This window comes from Sus scrofa, chromosome 1, assembly GCF_000003025.6.
Source record: "Sus scrofa isolate TJ Tabasco breed Duroc chromosome 1, Sscrofa11.1, whole genome shotgun sequence".
Taxonomy (NCBI): domain Eukaryota; kingdom Metazoa; phylum Chordata; class Mammalia; order Artiodactyla; family Suidae; genus Sus; species Sus scrofa.
The window spans coordinates 140,501,872-140,521,344 of NC_010443.5; the positions used below are offsets into that span (position 1 = coordinate 140,501,872).

The 19,473-nt window shown below is 41.8% G+C and overlaps 1 protein-coding gene across 8 annotated transcripts in view; it reads right to left on the reverse strand.

Moving 5' to 3' along the window:
* The window catches only part of GABRA5 (gamma-aminobutyric acid type A receptor alpha5 subunit), an 82,098-nt gene that overhangs the window by 15,765 nt on the left and 46,860 nt on the right, over positions 1–19,473 (reverse strand). For all 8 annotated transcript variants that reach the window (XM_003121648.4, XM_005654471.3, XM_005654466.3 and 5 more), the window contains one exon: positions 13,399–13,481. In XM_003121648.4, the coding sequence (XP_003121696.1) occupies positions 13,399–13,481 (83 nt within the window). The remainder of the gene's footprint in view (positions 1–13,398; positions 13,482–19,473) is intronic.

A 19,473-nucleotide genomic window follows, 5' to 3' on the forward strand; every position in this document is an offset into this window, starting at 1 on the left:
AGTCAAGATATGAAAAAGAAGGACATGAACAGAGTAGACCCAATACAACAGCTGATGGGAAACCACGGGTGCTCGACTAGACCTACCCTGTGCGTGGATGCTGAGTGGTGTTGTCATGTTTTTTTTCAAAATTAGCATGACCTTCTGTTTCCAAGTGTGTCTTCACATAGGCAGCTCTGGAGCCCTCCTGACACAAGTGCCTTCTGCTGTAATTTCCTTCCTCTACTGGGGGGACTCAGGGCCGGATGATGGGCTCCACCTTGGCAAGCTGCTTTCTAAGTGTCTGTCACAGATACTACTGGTCATGCACTGAGACTCAGATAGCTTTCTGAGTTCCACGTAACTATGTGAGATTCTCAGCTGCCTATTCTGTATGTGTCATAGGACCCTGAATACTGGAGGGCCGTGATGCTTGGACAAGAACTTGAGACTTGAGCAGAGCAGCCAGGCTGGATCCGGGCTGGGGCTGTGAGTCTGGAGTGGGCAGGAGATGGTGATAAGCCAGCATCTCCTGGCTTCCCACTGTTCCCAGACTGGCTCAGGCAGCTTCTGACCCTGGTGTCCCATCCCGCATCTTCTCCCCAGGTCCCCTGACTGTAGCAGGCAGAGCTGCTGTCCATGAAGCTGGCCTCCCCGGGCCACCTCATTCAAGTCCCAATCCACTTGTGAGCTATGAGTCCGACCTCTAGCCAAAAGATGTAGTGGGGGGAGTTATTGTCATGGCACAGTGGAAATGAATCCGACTAGGAACTATGAAGTTGCGGTTTGATCCCTGGCCTTGCTCAGTGGGTTAAAGATCTGGCATTGCCATGAGCTGTGGTGTAGGTCATAGTTGTGGCTCGGTTCTGGCATTGCTGTGGCTGTGGTGTAGGCTGGCGGCTACAGCTTCGATTAGACCCTAGCCTGGGAAACTCCATATGCCGCAGGTGCGGCCCTAAAAAAAGACAAAAAATACGAAAAAAAAAAAAAAAAGATGTTGGTGGGAGGCTGCAAAACCCCTGGAAGATGTGTGCGGGCTGGGAAATGTGAACCCTGAAGCTCAGAAAGGAGCTCCAGCCTGGGGTGGGGGCAGGGCGGGGATAGATCTTAGTGACCACGGCAGGAATGACTGGGAAAGCAAAGGTGTGTCTGAAGAGGGTATAGAGTGCAGAAAACGATGTGACCTCAAAGACAACAGAGAGGAAAGAGAGCGAAGAGCAGGTGACATGTTAGGAGAGAGGGGGCATGAGAGATGAATGAAGCATTTGGGAGAGCACAGAAGGTGCCCCCCAGAGGTGGCCTGGGGGGAAGCTGAGTGAGGATGCTGGGATGCAGGTGGGAGTCGGGGTGGGGGGAGTTGGGGAGAGGTACAGAGGTGGGTTGCATATTGTGACGGAACACCTGGGGACTCTGTCCTGACTGCAGGCTGGGCATCACCCTCCACAGTGGGACAAGGGATGGCTCTCCTCGAGCCCTGAGGCTCAGGGGCATATTGACCAGGCAGGTGTGTCCACGCTTCAGGGCTCAGTGGCTTTGGAGGAGGCTGGCTCTATTACCTGCAGGACTGCTGGGCACACGGCCACCAAGCCTCTTCCTTCACTGTTGGTGGGGGATGGGGGGGCAATAATCCTTATCTTACAATAAGGACCCAATAAAATAATAACTGTAATTAGACAAAAAGTTACTTGAAATCACAAAGTGATGTATGAATGTCACCTACAATGCATACTGATAATTCATATCCTCTTTTTTTCATATTGCTTGTACATATTAAATGACCTATTGATATAGCTGACGTTAATAGCATTAATAATAGCAGCAACAAGAAGCAGCTGGCCTCTGGTGTGTCAGCTCAACCTCGCCGAGTTCTCAAATTAAGGATGGGAATAAATGAGGCACTTGTGTGCCTTTCTGCTCAGCCATTTAGAGCCACTAAATTCTTGTCTTTGTGTCAGAGGTGTGGCGGCCAATCTCTTAGCTGGGATGACAGTAAACGAGGCCATTAAGTTTGCCATGCTATCATCTGTCATGATTTAGAGCTGCAGAAACACAATGCTTGCCTTTCTCCAAGCATACATCAGCGGAGCCAGGCAAGAAGCTTTGAAACATCTTCACCCACAAGCAACTCTGGGAATTCATCACTGCTTCCCAAGCAGCTCTGTCCCTGGCTTGATGCTTTCTGTCTGTCCTCTTCTGACACTGCAAATCCTGAAGAGGTAGCAATGGCATATCAACCCCTTATTTACAAGGCCTTTTAGAACTGATGAATTTCTGCCTAAGGATGAGAAAAATATGCCAACGTATTCACTATAGAAGGACCTTCAACAACCTCTTCATGCTTTAGGCTCTACATCCTCATGTGCAGATTGAGGGAAACAACCTTGGGGAGCTTAAGAGTAATGTCTGTTCATGAATGTCAAGGATTTAGCCTGTGCCTGACCTACAGTAGATGCTTAATAAATAGTAAACCTTAAGGGACATAGCCATAGGTTGGGAAGAAGTTTCAAATCCAGCCTGATGAGACAATCTTTCTATGCGAATTCACTTAAAAAAATTTTTTTTAAATTAAAGTACAGCTGATCCTCAATATTCCACCAATTTCTGCTGCAGAGCAAAGTGACCCAGTCATACATACATATACATTCTTTTTCTCACATTATTTCCCATCACATTCTATCACAAGTGACTGGATATAGTTCCCTGTGCTGAACAGCAGAAGTGCATTCACTTTCTAATTGTCTGTCAAAAGCAAATCCAGTGTGAGGACTGTTGGTTAGCCTTATTTGACAGGCTGCTTGGAGACCCAGAAACTGCCAGTAACCAGTGAGGAAATCTCTTTCACTCTGTCCCTTCACTGCCTATGGTGTTCGAAGAAATGCAGGTTAGGATGTAATATTTCAATGACTGGCAAAACTTAGAGGGTTTGAGTTCTCTGACACCCATGCCCTCAGCCTTCCTCCCTGTTCTAAAGCTGGAGGTAGGAACAAGAGGCTAACTGCCTCAGAAGATACTGACACACCATCACCTGTAAGACCTGCCCATCCTCAACCTCTCTGAGCCTCAGCTTCCTGAGCTGAAAACCGAGTCAACATCCGACATAGTGATTACATAATCTAAATTAGAACCTTGGTAAAATATACATGTCTGTATATTGGTAAAATATACATTGTCTCCTATGGCCTATTAGACACCCCAAATCCCTGCTTTCAATTTAGCAGGTAAAAATGAGATCAACGGGGCTTTGCCATGCCTCTTTCCTTGTCCAGAATCAAGTGAGGGGTGATTGCAACTATCTGCAGATGGAGATTCTGCCCTGCTACCCAGGAGGTGGCACTGGAAGATTGAGATTTGCCAGTCAGATGGCCCGTCACCACTCCAAAGTTACACCCTGGTAAAATTACGTGGGGTCCTGCTTGGTCTGAGGGGGAGAGTCAAGAGGCCATGCTCTCTGTGTCTACAGACTTAAATAGGACCGAGTCAGGACAGAAGGATAAAGGACTGTCACTCTCCCAGCAGAAAAGCTGCTTCCCTTGTGAAAAAGAGGGAGCAGGAGGTCAAAGGCTGGGAGTATTAGGAGGAAATCCCTCCCTGAACTTTCCTACCCCCTCATACACTGATCAGCTTTTTGTTTTTCACCTTCAAATCAGTAGCTCCTTCCAGTTACTTCCAGTTTCTCACAGAAAATATTATTTTCAAAGTCCCCTGATCTTAAAATCATGATGCTGTCTTTGACTCTTAAATATGCACCAAGAGCTCATCCCATAATCCATGTGTCACATCCAGCCACCACCCTGCTCTCTGTCTTCACTGCTTCATTGCTTCCACTGCTCCTGGCATTCCAAGGTCTTGGAATCACTTCCAAAATTGCGATTTCAGCACAACCTCTCCTTACTCCAAAACATCACTGCTCTGCCTACTACTTTTAAGCTTTGGGATTTAAGCTCCCTCCAAGTTGGGTGGTAACGCTGCCCAGTTCTCCCAAAAGGGGCATTCAGTACCTCCACTATCTGATCACCTGTCATTTGTGCGTTGTCTTTATTGCATCACGTCTTCTATCCAATCATCTTCTATCCAAACATCACCCCCATGATGAGCTTCCCCATCTGGAAGTCCAAATGGCTCTCAGTTTCCCAAGGGTATCAACCTGATTATCCAGTGTGTCCACCAGCAGCACCGTGTGCCCTGATCACACTTGTTTCTCACTGCACCTAGTGAAGTGCTAAGTGCAGAACACACCCAACACATCTGTTAAATAGCAGTTAAGGTTAACCAATGCAGGACACAGATAAAACTTCAATGCGTTTCTAAGACCTTCCATAAGTCACTCCAAAATCTGCGCTCCAACCACCCATAGGTGAGCCAAGTCCTACATACTGGGCATGACTAATGCAGTAGCAAACTCATGATTCCACATGTTTGAATGACATTTACCCCTAAAGGGCTAAAATTCTCTCCAATGGACAGCCACCAAAGAAGTATCCAAGTCAAATTAAAAAATATTTTCATGCATCCAGATGCATGAAATACTTAAGGCATTATTTCACAAGTAAAAATGAACAAAAACACAGTATTTTTTCTTTTCTAAATATTCTTGATTTGTTTAAGCACCTGTTTCCAATTGTAAGCCATTCTATTATCTCTAAGGAATTTCCTTATGGACTAGGAAATATCCCTCGATAAGCCAGGGCTAATTTCAACAATTATTTGGATTCTTGAGAGTAGAGAGAGCAATAACAGAAATGTCTGTTAATTCAGTTCTGCATTAGAGCAGCAGAAGCATGTGGCTCGTTACAATAACGATAACTATTTGGATTGCTTTGTCTCTTCCTGGCAGGGAACTGCTGGAACGGGTAATTTGGAGGGTTTTGTTTTTTGGCTGCAGCATGCAGTGGCTTGGTGTGGGATCTGAGTTCCCAGACCAGGGATTGAACTCAGGGCCCTAGTGGTGAAAGCGCTGAGTCCTAACCACTAGACCACCAGGGAACTTCTGGGATTGGGTAATTTTAAACTCCTTATCTGATCTCATTTAGCCTCTGCAGGCTCAGATGACAATGGTAGGAGTGAACTACTTGACCAAGAAGCTATTTTTATTAAATCCAAAAGATGAAAGACAAGTAAGAAAAATGCTTCATTGAATGGTACGTGTTCTCTTAAAATTATTAAATCCTGAGCTGAAATCGTATAAGCTCAGGAAGGTGAAGTTTGCGCAATTTTCTAGCTCTTGGTCAACTGTATACAAACATGAAACATGAATAAAGTCTTCTTAACTGCTTTGTATATGACAGCAGTGACAGTAACAGCAAATATAAATAAATGATCAGCATCTAGTTCAAGCCAATCTTCAAATCTTAGGCAAATAAAAAGAAATTTGGCATGAGAGTTCAAAATCTCTATTGAGTTCAAGAAATGTTTATATTGAGTTTGGCTCCCTATTGAGTTAAAGAAATGCATAAATTGTTATATATATAAATCGATCTTGTTCTGTTTGGATGAATGAAGGAATGAAGAGGTCCTATCAGATGCATATTTTAGCTCTGAATGTGATAAATGACATGACTGCAGTTGGTGAGTTATTGAAAATGAGATGATACAAAGAAGGCTTAAGAGCTCACACACTTTGCTTCACCAAAAAATCACTTTTGGACTGCTTTCCCTGCATACCATGGTCATGAAATCTGACTATCACATTGACTTGAATTTATTTAACTTCTGATGAAAAACATAACAATTTTTTTTTAATGGCCTCGCCTGAGGTATATGGAAGGTCCCAGGCCATAGATTGAATCTGAGCCACAGCTGCGACCTACACAACAGCTGCAGCAACAGCAGACCCTAGTTGCTGCAGAGACAACCTTAAGATCCTCAACCCGCTGTGCTATATATATAGCAGAAACTTGGGAATAAAAAACAACAACCTTTGACTTTAAGTGTTTTACCTTTGATCAAACGAAGAGCAAAACTTTTGTGTACAGAGAGTGGCATAATTTTAAGGCATGGCAATTCATTTTCCTCTTAGGGACATGAATCAGTGATTCCCAAATGAGGTATTATAGAGACCTTTTGAAGGTTTCGTCCCAACTAGTAATGTCCACAGCCATTCCATGGCAGCAAGTGGTTTAAACAAAGCCCAGTGAGAGTCTCTTTCCATTATACTACTTCCCTCCAATAAATGTATGTTTTATCTCTCCATGGCATTTGAAGATCAGAGTTTGGAAATTATGAATTATTCCCATCCAACTTAATTCTTTTGGCTTATCACACATACTTTTCCTAGTCCCCAAAATCCTTTTGGGTTGATAGAGGCAATATAAAAGGAAACCCTCAGAATCAAAGGAAATTCCCTGCCAGGAGTGTCAGAGGGGCTGTTAGGAGGTAACAACTATTAACCTTGGACACCACGTGAAAAATAACTCCCTGAAGGCACTGGAGAGGGAAGAGGTGCAGGTACGCCTTGGAGAAGAGCTGGCACTTGGACAAAGGGAATGGCTTTTCTCCGAAAGAGCTGTGAGTCAGAGTCCTGAGGTGGCTGCGGTTCAGAGGGATCCCTTAGTCTTGTTGGCTTGAAGAACCAAAAGGAAGCGACTGGAACTGTCAAAGCAGCACAGCTGGAAAGTGAGGCATAAAAGCCTAGAAAGAAAGAGCCACAGAATGGAAGCCCTACACTGATGTCAATAGACATAAGTAACCTCTATCCCATACCTAACTCAAGGCTGAACTATATAATGGAACACAGTCCTACCAGTCCAACCAAATAAAAGACCCAGCGGGGGTGATGGCTCAGAGGAAATGACCCTGACTAGGATCCATGAGGATGTGGGGTCAATCCCTGGCTTCACTCAGTGGGTTAAGGACCCACCAGTGTTGCTGTGAGCTTCAGTGTAAGTCAAAGACGTGGCTTGGATCTGGTGCTGCTGTGGCTGTGGTGTGGGCCGGCAGCTGTAGCTCCAATTAGACCCCTAGCCTGGGAACTTCCATATGCTGCAGATGTGGTCCTAAAACAAAAACAAAAACAAAAACAAAACAAAACAAAAAACCATCGGCCATCTCAGCTGTTACCACAGGAAGGACAGAGTTTGGAATCAGGTCAATGGGCAACCGTGCTCCTCCCCCAACACACACACACTATAAATTTAACAAAATCCAGAGTCTCTGCAATATAACACTGGCTGAAATATCCAGGAAGCAATTCAAAATTATACATGTAAGAGAAATAGGAAGGCATTCCCACTGTGCACAGTGGGTTAAGGATCTGGTATTGTCTCTGCAGGGACTCAGGTTGCTGCTGAGGCTTGGGTTCAATCTCTGGCCCAGGAACTTCCATATGCAGAGGGTACATCCAAAAAAAGAAAGAAAGAAAGGGAGAAAGAAACAGGAAAACACAACTCATATTCAAGGGAAAACAATCAAGGCAGAATGACCCCTAAGAAGATTAGATGGTGGATTTTACATAGGATTTTATTTTACTCATTTATTTTTTGGCCATGCTTGTGGCGTCAGTAAGTTCCTGGGCCAGGGATCGAACCAGTGCCACAGCAGTGACACCACCAAATCGTTAACTGCTAGGGCTTCCAAGGAACTGCTGCATAGAAGGATTTTAAAGCAGCTACTATGGCTATGCTTAAGGTTGTAAAAGAAAAAGAATACAATGTTTTGTAATGAAAAAGTGTTGGAATGAAAACAGAGAGTAAATCTCAGCATACTCATTGAAGCTATTTAAAAGAACCAAATACAAATTCTAAACTGGAAAGATACACTACATAAAAAATATTTACTGTATGAGCTTAATGGCAGATCAGAAAGGACAGGAGATCTTGGGGATCTTGAAGACAGAGTGATAGAAATTATCCAATATAAAGAAAAGAAGGGAAAAAAGTTTTTAAAAAAGTGAACAGACCCCCTAGGGACCAGAGGTAGTATATCAAAAGTTACAATTCATACAGTTAGAACTCCAAGGGGAAAAAGAGAGGATGAGACGTAAAATTGTTAGCAGGAATAAGGGTTTAAAAAAAATGCCTCAAATTTGATGAAATACACAAATTTAGAGATTCAGGAGGTTCAGCAAAACCCAGAAAGTATAAATAATAATAAAGACACATCTGGGGGATTTCTCCTTCCAGAAGAATGGAGATGGGTTTTCTCCTTCTCTTCCTACTAAGTGTAGCTGAAAACCCTGGAGATTAATGTAAAACGAATATGGGGAGAGAAGAAGACAAACAAACCTCGAGACTAAAGAAGCTGGCAACTCGGAAATGCCAATGGGCACAGACATCAGTAACAACAACCAAGGAAGCCTGCTTTCCCTACCCAAAGGAGCAGAAAAGGGTCCACCTATCAAGACAGAAAGGAACTGGAGTTCCCGCCATGGTGTAGTGGGTTAAGAATCCAACTGCACTGGCTGCAGTTGCTGCGGAGGCGTGGGTTTGATCCCTGGCCTGGCATCCAGTGTTGCACAGGTTGCAGCTGTGGCTCAGATTCAATCCCTGATCCAGGAACTTCCATGTGCTATGGGTTTGGCCATAAAAAGAAAGTAAATTAAAATAAATATATATTAAAGTGTGGCTGATTTACAGTGCTGTGCCAATTTTTGCTGTACAGCATGGCGATCCAGTCATTCATACATACATACATAAATAAATAGTCAAAAATTCAAAAATACAATGGTGGGATGGGGCACAGGACAGCCCCAAAAGGGGGAAAGTAGAAGGAAGAAAGGGGTGACAAGTCCCAAGCAAGTCCAAAACCTAGCAAGGCAAGTCCCAATAGATTTTTTTTTTTAGGTCATTGGGAATTAAAAAAAATTTTTTTATTAGAGTATAGTTGATTTACAATGTTGTGCCAATTTCTGCTGTACAGCAAAGTGACCCAGTAATACATATTTATACCTTATATTGCTTATATTATCTCCCATCATGTTCTATCCCAAGAGACTGGATATAGTTCTCTGTGCTGTACAGTAGGACCTCAATACTCATCCATTCTAAACGGAATAATTTGCATCTACTAACCCCAAACTCTCAGTAAGTTCCATTAGATCTTAAGGCTCAAGAATAATCCTCTTTGGTTTAATGCTCTGGGGCAGTAGTGTCAGGCCCATTGCCTCACAGGGGAGGTACCCAGGGTTCTGCTGAGGGGCAGTCCTGCCTTCTTAAGCCCAAGTGGGGGCAGTCTGGCCTCTTGGACCTGTACACTCTGTGCCTGTGGTGGGGCTGGCAGCCCTGATGGACTCTGAATTGCCTTTGGAGTCAATATTTCTGGCTTCTGTTGAAATGGCTGATAACACCAAGAGTAACTTTTTACTTGGGGTTGTCTCCTAAACAAATATCCTCATTATTTGCAATATGAATATGAGAATTTTCCAAATCTTGAAGTTCTGTTTTTTCTTTAATGGCTGCAACCAAGGTAAATGAAGTTCCTGGGACAGGGACTGAATCTGAGCTGCAGCTGTGGCAATGCTAGATCTTTGAACCCACTGTGCTGGACTGGGGATCAAACCTGCACCTCCACAGCAACCTGAGCCACTGCAGTCAGATTCTTAACCCACTGCACCACAGCGAGAATGCCAACAATGCCTTCTTTAATTCATCTCTCACCTCTCACATTTTACGATAAGCCGTTAAGAGGAACCAACTCCATCACTTTGCTTAGAGATTTCCTCAATCCAATTTCATTGCTCACAAGGTCTACCTTTCACAAAACGCAAGAACACAACTTGGCCAAGTGCGTCATCAGTTCATAACCAGGGGTATTTTTCTTCAACTTTCCAGTAACCTGTCCCTTCTTTCCATCTTAGACATTTAGCATCCATATGTCAACCAGCATTCTGTTCATGATTTATTTGGGTATTCTCTAAGAAAGGAAAGTTTTCTCTCTAGTTCTCCTTTTTCCTTCTGAGCCCTTACCAGTATACCCTTCAACACTTATGTTTCAGCCAACAGTCCCTTCATATTGGCTTCTCCTGACATGCACCACAAAACTGTCCAGCTTCTGTCCGTGAACCAGTTTTAATTCCACATCCACATTTTCAGGTATTTGCTACAGTAGCACCCAATTCTCATAAGGAAAATCTATATTGGTCAGAGTTCTCCAGAGAAATAGAAACAACGGGCTACATACATACAAACATACACATACATGTTTTTTAGTAAGCACTGCCTCTTGAAGTGCTGGGGGCTGACAAGTTCTAAGATCTACAATCAGCAAGCTGAATATCCAGGAGAGCTGATGGTATAGTTCCAGTATGGGAATTGTTAGGCTAGAGACCCAAGAAGAGATGTTTCAGTTTGCTTCTAAAGGTAGGAAAAGAGCAACACACCTGCTCAAGACAGTCAGGAGGGAGGAGTTTCCTCTTACCCAGGGGAGGGTCAGCCCTTCTTTTCTATTCGGATTCTGCAACTGACTGAATGAGGCCCACCTGTATTAGGGAAGGCAACCTGCTTTACTCAGTCAACCAAGTCAAGTGCTAATCTTATCCAAAAATATCCTCATAGACCCCTCCCTATCCCCCCAGAATGTCTCACCAACTATCTGGGCATCCTGTGGCCTAGTCAAACTGACACATAAGATTGAAAGAAACAATAACCATAATAAGAATCTCAATGAATGAGTTCATCAGTTCATCAAGATGGAAGGGACAAAAGAAAGAATCAGTAAAATGAAAGAGAGAGCAATCAAAATTAAGTCATCTGAAAAATAAATTGTTGTGTCCATGGTTTAATGGATGGGGGAGCTTATACCTCTGAAGCGAGGTCCTGGAGAACATCCCATTGTGTGCCATGTTTGGTGGGCAGGACGTGGTGGTGTCTTCGCTCCCTGGGGGGTGGGAGAAGTTCCCAGTTACAGGTTGCTTCCTCGGTTACCAAGGAAACCAGCAGAGGGGCATGCCCCTCACTGCCCCTTTGCTAAGCATGGTGGAGAGTTCTAACCTAAGACTAGAACAGTCATTATTAGCTGGGGGCCAGGGGCAAGTATGAGGAAGGCCAGTCATGTGAGTGGGGTGTAAGAGAAGCAGGCACTGGTTGAACAGGGAGGTACCGAGAGCAAGAGAACAGCCATCCCAAGGGGCTGGGCCATACAGAGAAATAATAGAAAATAAGGAAAAGAGCCTGAGTACGGGGATATATCAAAAGCTCTATTATCCCTGTCATCAGGGTCAGGAAAGGAGGAGAGAAAGTGGATGGAGCAGAAAAAGGGTGCCAAGAAATAACTGGTCAAACTTCCTAAGTTTGACAAAAATCTATAGATTTGAGAAGTGGGGTAAATCCCAAAGCAGACAAACCCAAAGAAATCCATACTAATACGCATTAGAGTCAAACTTCTGAAAAACTAAAGATGGAGAAAAAAATTTGAAAGCAACAAGAGAGAAATGACATCTCACCTATAAGGAAAATATGATTTGAATGACAGCAGATTTCTCATCAGAAACCACAGAGGCAAGGATAAAGTAGTACATTTTTCAAGTGTCACAAGAGCTGTCAGAACAAAATCTTATACTCATTAAAAATATTCTTCAGCTGTGAAGGGAGAAATCAGGATATTTTCAAATGATGAAAAACTAAGAGAATTTCTTGCCAGTAGTCTATCCTAAAAGAATGGCTAAAGGAAATTTGCTAAACAGTTATAAAATAACATTTATTACAAAAATATTTTATTATTTTTATTACAAAATAACTTATTTATAAAAGAAGAAATCCTGGGACACTGAGAATAAAATAAAGAACACATGAGTAAATATATTGATAAATATTATAGACTTTCCCTTTTCTCTTGAATTTTCAAAATTAAGCTTGATGGTTCAAATAAAAATTACAACACTCTCTGACATGATTCTATATATATATATATGTGTGTGTGTAGAAGAAATATTTAAAACTATATTGTCATTATGAGAGGGTAGAGGGACATAGTTTTCATCTGAACTGGTAAAATAAAGACAACAGTAAACTGTAATAAGTTATGTATATATAAAGCAATGTCTACAGAAACAACTAAAAACGATATACAGCTATATATATCAGTAACCCACAGGGAGTCAGAAAAAAGAAAATAGAGAAATGGAAAACATAGAGAACAGAAAACAAAAAAATAAAATAAAATGGCAGACTCAAGCCCTAACATATCAATTGTTCCATAAAATGTAAATAATGAAAATACACCAATTGAAAGATAAAGTGAATTGAAAAATACAACCCAAATATATGCCATCTACAAGAATCTCATTTTAACATAACGATATGTAGATATTTAGCATAAACATATGGAGATATATATATATATATGTATATCATTCAAATATTAATCAAAAGAAAGCAAGGAGTTCTCTAGTGGCTCAGATTAAGGATCTGGTGTTATCACTGTAGCAGCTCAGGGTTTGATCCCTGGCCTGGGAAAGTCCAAATGCTGTAGGTGCAGCAAAAAAAAAAAAAAAAAAAAAAAAAAAAAAAATCAAAAGAAGGCAAGAGTGGCTATATGGATATTAGGTAAAGTGGACTTCAAAGCGAAAATGTTACCAGACACAGAGAGGGACATTATACAATGATCAAGAGTTAATTCACACAGAAGAAATGGTAATCCTCAAATAACAGCTGGGAAATACATGAAACAAAAATACTGAATTGAAAGTAGAAATAGACAATTGCATAATTACAATTGGAGACTTTAACACCTCTTTCTCAACAACTAATGTAGACAGAAAATTGGCAAACAATATAGAAGAGCTCACATCCTAATCAATAGGATCTAATTAATACTTGTAGAACATTCCACCCAGCAATCTCTAAATACACATGATTTGCCAGTGTTCACAGAACAAATATCAAGAGGAATCATCTTCCAAGTCATGATCAATATAAATCATATTTGAGGTCATTAAATAAAGCTCAAAAGATGTAAGAAAAGTGGAAATTATAGGGAAGAGTGTCCTCTGACTACAAAGGAAATCGAGAACAGAAGGATATCAGGAAAATCTCCAAACTATTTAAAATTTAAATAACCCACCTATAAATCATCCATTGCTCATATGGAACATTGGAGAAGTGAGTCAACACAGCAATGACTACCAGGCTATAAAAAGTTATTGGTTAGGTGGTGGAAATTGGGTCACTGAGGACCCTCGGAGGAGGTGACTTTCCATCTGGGAAGTGGAAACAAGAAAGAATGGCCAGGTGAAGGTCTGAGGTGGGGAAATGCTTACTCAGGAGCAAATCCAAGAGGGTGAGTGTTTCCATGGGCATCCTCTTAGTTATAGACAAGGGAACCAGTCTCTGAGGACCAGCGTGTGTGCCTCACCACACTCCCCAGCCTTCCCAAGTGGACTGCAGCTCATATTGTGCTTATTCACACACAGAATCTAAATGCCTCTGAACACAGGAGGAAACAGCCCCCAAAATACATCCAGGGTTCTTACTTGGGAAAATAACTTACAGCTGCCAAATTTCAGAGGGCAGGCGTGGGCATCCATTGGGAAGTCTTCCAGTTGCATTGGGCATTCTGCAGAGATGGTCAAGCTGAAAAACAAAACACGGGGACCCTTCAATGACTCACTGACTCTTGGCTATTTACTGGACCGCTATCATGTTTCAGAAAGCCACATGAAGTCCTTTACTCATTATTTTAATTACTATAGTTTGCAAAATTACCTAAATGGTCCGCACAAAATTACACAGGATTGCACTGTAGATGATTATCATTTAGAAATCAGGCTTAAATCGGAGTTCCCGTCGTGGCACAGTGGAAACAAATCTGACAAGGAACCATGAGGTTGCAGGTTTGATCCCCGGCCTCGCTCAGTGGGTTAAGGATCCAGCGTTGCCGTAAGCTGTGGTGTGGGTCACAGGTGCAGCTTGGATCTGGAGTGGCTGTGGCGTAGGATGGCAGCAACAGCTCCGATTTGACCCCTAACCTGGGAACCTTCATATGCCGAGAGTGTGGCCCTAAAAAGTCAAAGACTGAAAAAAAAAAAAAGAAAAAGAAAAAGAAAAAAAAAAAAAAAAGAAAGAAGGCTTAAATCAAATCTACTGAGGAGTTCTGTGGCTCAGTGTGCATCAGCACATACATTACTGCTTGTAAAGCAATCTAAGATGCCTTTAAAGATAATTTATTCTTTGTCTCCCATCCCTTATTCAGAGTAATCTCCAAAACTTTCCTTGACAAGGCTAAAAAGTTATGCATTTTCTAAAATAATTTACGTGCTCAAAAGGCATAAATGTGGAATAAAGGCATAGCTGCACAGCCCAAATTTTGACCAGAAGCTGGCTGTAATTATTGTGTTCTGGGCTGATGTCACAAGACTGTAGAATAAGTGAAATTGTGTTAAGAGAGCAACCTTCTAATTGTTTTTATTCAAGGCCAGTCTTCCACATACTAATACCACCATCCATTACCATTGTCACCAATGGCTAAAGCAAAGCTGGTCATGAGAGCTGTTGGGTCTATGCCAGGCACTGTGTTGAGTGCTTTACCTGCATTAACACATCTAATCAGAAAAGCATGTTCCGATCTGTTGCTACTATCACCCCAGTTTACAAAGTAAGAAAGTGAGGCATGGATATTAAGGGATTTGGAGAAGAATGCTTAGCCCCTAAGGGCATGTCCCCATGGGCACTATGACCTGAGGCTCTGTCTGTACTTCCAGAGTTGCCATGCTGGGGTGTTTTTTTAATTTCTCTACAGATTTACTAATTAGGTAGTAAATCTAAATTTCTTTAACAAGTTCATCATCAGTTTCTTAGTTTTTAATCCTATTACTGAAAATGAAATGTAATTACCTAAAATGAAATCAAATCGCACAATTTTCAACTTTAAACAGGCTTTACAATCCCATTTTGTTTTATCACGTCTGGTTCTTGCTTATGTGCCTGGGGTGAGAATTCAAACATAAAAACCATCATTTTTGCCTTCACTACTTCCTTCTTTTAGGACAGATTAACCTTTTGCTACTAAATGGGGCACATAATTCACACCTGATGGTTGCAGATGGACTAATCAATGTATAGATCCTCTGGATGGAACTAAAACTAAAATGTGCGTCAGTGGAAGGAAAGTGTGTGTCCGTCACAGAGACAAAATCCTCTTGTAGCTCTGCCTGGGGGACACAATGGAGTGACTTCCAGAATGTGTGAGCATACATGGGTGAGAATGCACCTCGAAAGTCTCATATTATATGCCACATATGGTCATCAAAAAATATGGAAAATACAGAAAAATGTTAAAGGAGAAAATTACAAATACTCATCATTTCACTTATAACTTCACTTGGTGCCTTTAGCCCAGATTTTTTCCACAGGTACCTATGTTTTCTTTTCATTCTTGGTTTATAAAATTCAGTCTTGTTTACCTAACATTAGAGCAGGGGTATTCACCACATCATTAAAATCTCTACATAATCATGCCTTTGAAAGATGAAATATTTAATTCCAGCATGCAGGTATGTGTGTGTATATAATATACATATATCTGTATATATGTGTGTACATCTTTAGGCGTGAACTATGGAAAAGGATTATTGTTAGAGAATATGAAATGGGTAAGGTAAAGGAAGACTTACTTATTAGAATTAAGGACATCAGGACTCATAAAGAGAAACACTATATATCACTTATGATAGCTAAAATATGGCACAAATGAACCTATCTATAAAACACACTCACAGACATAGAGAACAGACATGGTTGCCGAGGGGGAAGGGGAGGATGTGGGATGGCCTGGGAGTTTGGGGTTGGTAGATGCAAACTATTACGTTTAGAATAGATAAGCAATAAGGTCCTACTGTACAGCACAGGGAACTGTATCTAATCTCTTGGAATAGAACGTGATGAAAGATAACGGGAGGAAAAATATGCATATATATGCATGCATACACACACACACACACACACACACACACCTGGGTCACTTTGCTGTGCAGCAGAAATTGGCACAACATTGCAAATCAACTATAATTTAAAAATTACAATACTAAAAAAAAAAAAAAAAAAAAGAATACCAGACTTAAAAACCACAGCCTGTGAGGACATTCAGCCAACATAAAGAAAAAGAATGTTATTTCTTTGTTTACTAATGTTATCTTATTGTCAGTAAAATTAACCAGTTTGTTAAATAAAGCAATAGTGCGACAGAAAACTTAAAGGAGTCCAATATGTTGTAGAGAATACAATCACAATGAGCTCAGTAAATGTAGAATTTCCTTGAGAGGCAAATTTTCAGTAGGGAAAGAGAAAGTATGTACACAGCTATAGTGCCAGATATGAAGCAATAAATGTGAAAATAAAGCACATGAGGAAAGGATGCTTTGGGACCATGAGACCCTTCTGTGGAGGAGAGTTCATCTCAGGACTGGTCCACGGCCTCTGTTCCAACAGTTTCTGGACTTGGTCTAAGGAAGAGGCTGGACTTGGCCAGTGAGAGGGGACTGTGGGTGCTTCAGGGGTCCTAACTCTCCCAAGCACAGCAGACTTCAACCAGCAGACCCAGTACTGCAGTCTTCAAGTTGCCTCACCAATGTCAACAGCTAGGGGGCTCACCCCCACCATCAGGGTGACATGGACATGGTCCATGGCTACCAGCTCACATAACTCGGCTTCTGCCTGTTCCCACACAAAAAAACACCCTGTCACCTACTGGGTCTGGAGGCTGTCTTGAAGCCAGGGCTGTTGGCAGAGCTCTTGACAGTGTAGTGAACCATGGTTAACTTTTCTCTGCCCTTGCTCTGTGCTGGGACCTGGCTTCTATCTCCATGACCTGTGGAGGCGCTGCCACCTGCATTGCTGTTGCTTGCCCCTACTTGTCAGATAAGACACCCTTAGGGAGATTTGACTTCCTGTATTGGACTGTCTGCCCTCCTGCCTTTTTCTCCTTTTCCTCATGTACTCCTCTTTCTTGGCCAACATCATGTGTTTATAAGAGAGGTGGGAAGCCATCTGGTCACTGCGGTCTCAGCTCTCATTTAAAATTTTTTTTTATTAAAGTATAGTTGATTTATAGTGTTGTGCCAATTTTTGCTGTACAGCATAGCGACCCAGTCATACATATCTATACATTCTTTATCTCACACTATCTTCCATCATGGTCTACCCCAAGAGACTGGATAAAATTCTCTGTGCTGTACAGTAGGACCTCACTGCTTATCTATTTTACAGGTAATAGTTTGCATCTACCAAACTGAACTCCCAGGCTGTCCCACTCCCTCCCCTCTCCTCCTTGATAACACAAGTTTGTTCTTTATGTCTGTGAGTCTATCTCTGTTTTGTAGATAGGTTTATTTGTGCCATGTTTTAGATTCCACGTATAAGTGATATCATACAATATATAGCCTTCTTTTTCTGACTTACTTTACTTAGTATGAGAACTCTAGTTGTATCCATGTTGCTGCAAACATCATTATTTCATTATTTTTTTCTTTTTTTGCTTTTTAGGGCTGCACCTGCTGCATATGGAGGTTTCCAGGCTAGGGGTCGAATCAGAGTTGTTGCTGCTGGCCTATGCCAGAGCCACAGCAACACCAAATCCAAGCTATGTCTGTAAACTACACCACAGCTCATGGCAAAGCCAGATCCTTAACCCATTGAGCGAGACAGGGATCAAACCTGCAACCTCATGGTTCCTAGTTGGATTCGTTTCCACTGAGCCAAAGCAGGGAACTCCTATTTTGTTCTTTTTCATGACTGTCAGCTCTTACTAAATATAGCATCTAATATTCTGCTTTCCTCTGGCTGTCTGGCCCTAAGATCTGGGCCAACACCACTGTACTGACCACATTTAAAGATGGCAAGGAACGGACTCAAGGAGTCTGATGCAGCAGGGTGAGTAGAGACAGGTGGACAGAATTTAGCTGGATTTAAAAAGAAGACTCTTTTGAAGAAAAATGATTCCAGTAAAAAAGACAATAATTCTACGACTACCATCTCATGAAATGTTATCATTAGAGCCTCACAGATTGTTCCCTCATTTTAATAGACCTCCTTTGAATTAGAATTCCAAACATGGGACAATATATTTCACCTATGAGAATATCTCTCCTCTAAGGAATGAATGTATTATTCAGATGAATTCCCCAATAGCATCTGTTTCAGCCTTAGTAAGATGACAGCATTTAAAATTTCGAGCCCTTTAAACATTTCCAAAGAAGTCTATGCTTTTATAGTACTCAAAAAAAAAAAACTCTAGATAAGAGGGAGCCTTCTAGTCATAAGGTCCTTAAAATGTAATGTGCCTTGATGTGTAACAAATCTCCTTCACACAGAATTGAGATCAAATCACTCTATGGAATGTAGACTGTCAGAGCTCAAAGGAGCCAGCCAGGCCACCTCCTAGAAGTCCCTATTTTTCTTAAAAGGTTAAACAATGCGCCTATAGAAAAACTTCAGTGAATTATTGGTAGACCCAAGAATCAGACTTTTTCCCCAAAAATCAAATGTCTGTTTTACTTTCAATTTCTTTCTTTCTTCTTCTTTTTTTGGCTTCACCCATGGCATATGGAAGTTCCAGGGCCAGGGATCAAACCTGAGCTGCAGCTGTGACCTACCCCACAGATGTAGCAATGCCAGATCCTTAACCCACTACAATGGACTGGGGATTGAACCCACACCGCCACAGGGATAATGCTGGATCCTTAACCTGCTGTGCCACAGCGGGAACTCCATTTCCAATTTCTAAGACATCCAAGCATTTATCGATTGGAACATAATGTCCCAATTTTGAACATCCTGATTTTAAGGTCAAGAAAAGGGTATTTTATGAGTTAAGCTATTTGCTTCAACTTGGATGTAAACTTCCTTGTGAGCTCTCTGCTAGCTCAGGGGCAGCTCACGGTGAGTACGCTTTTAGATGTTAAAACAGAGCTCCTGCTGTGGTGCAGTGAGTTAAGAATCTGACTATAGCAGCTCAGGTCACAGCTGAAGCCTAGGTTCAATCCTTGGCCCGGGAACTTCCATATGCCACAGTGCAGCCATTAAAAAAAAAAAAAAGAAAGAAAGAAAAAATAAAAGAAAACATGATGTTAAAACAGCCAAAGTCTAGAGTGCTTTTGCTGCTGAAGAATCATGCAACCTTTGTAAAACTGCCTAACCTCTCTGGTTCAGGCTTCCCATTTGATAAAGAGAAAAAATAACAGTTGCTTGATTTGCTGAAATAAATAGTTAATAGGCATCAAGAGAAGGTTAGTCTTCAGATTTCTACCCAACATGCTCTTCACATTTGAGCCTTCATGAAGACACTGCAGCAATACAATAAAAGGGGGTTGGTGGTAGGCAGAATAACTTGAGTCCTGCCAAGATGTCCATACTCTAATACCCCAAACTTCAAAACTTGTGAATATGCTAAAGGGCTTTGCAGATGTGATTACCTCAAGACTCCTGGGAGAAGGGAGATTATCCTACATTATTCAGATGGGCCCAGAATAATCACATGGTTCTTATGAGAAGGAGGCGGAAGTGTTAGAGATGAAGTGGTGACAAAAGCACAGGTCAGAGTGTGATCATGAGCCAGGAATGCAGGCGGCCG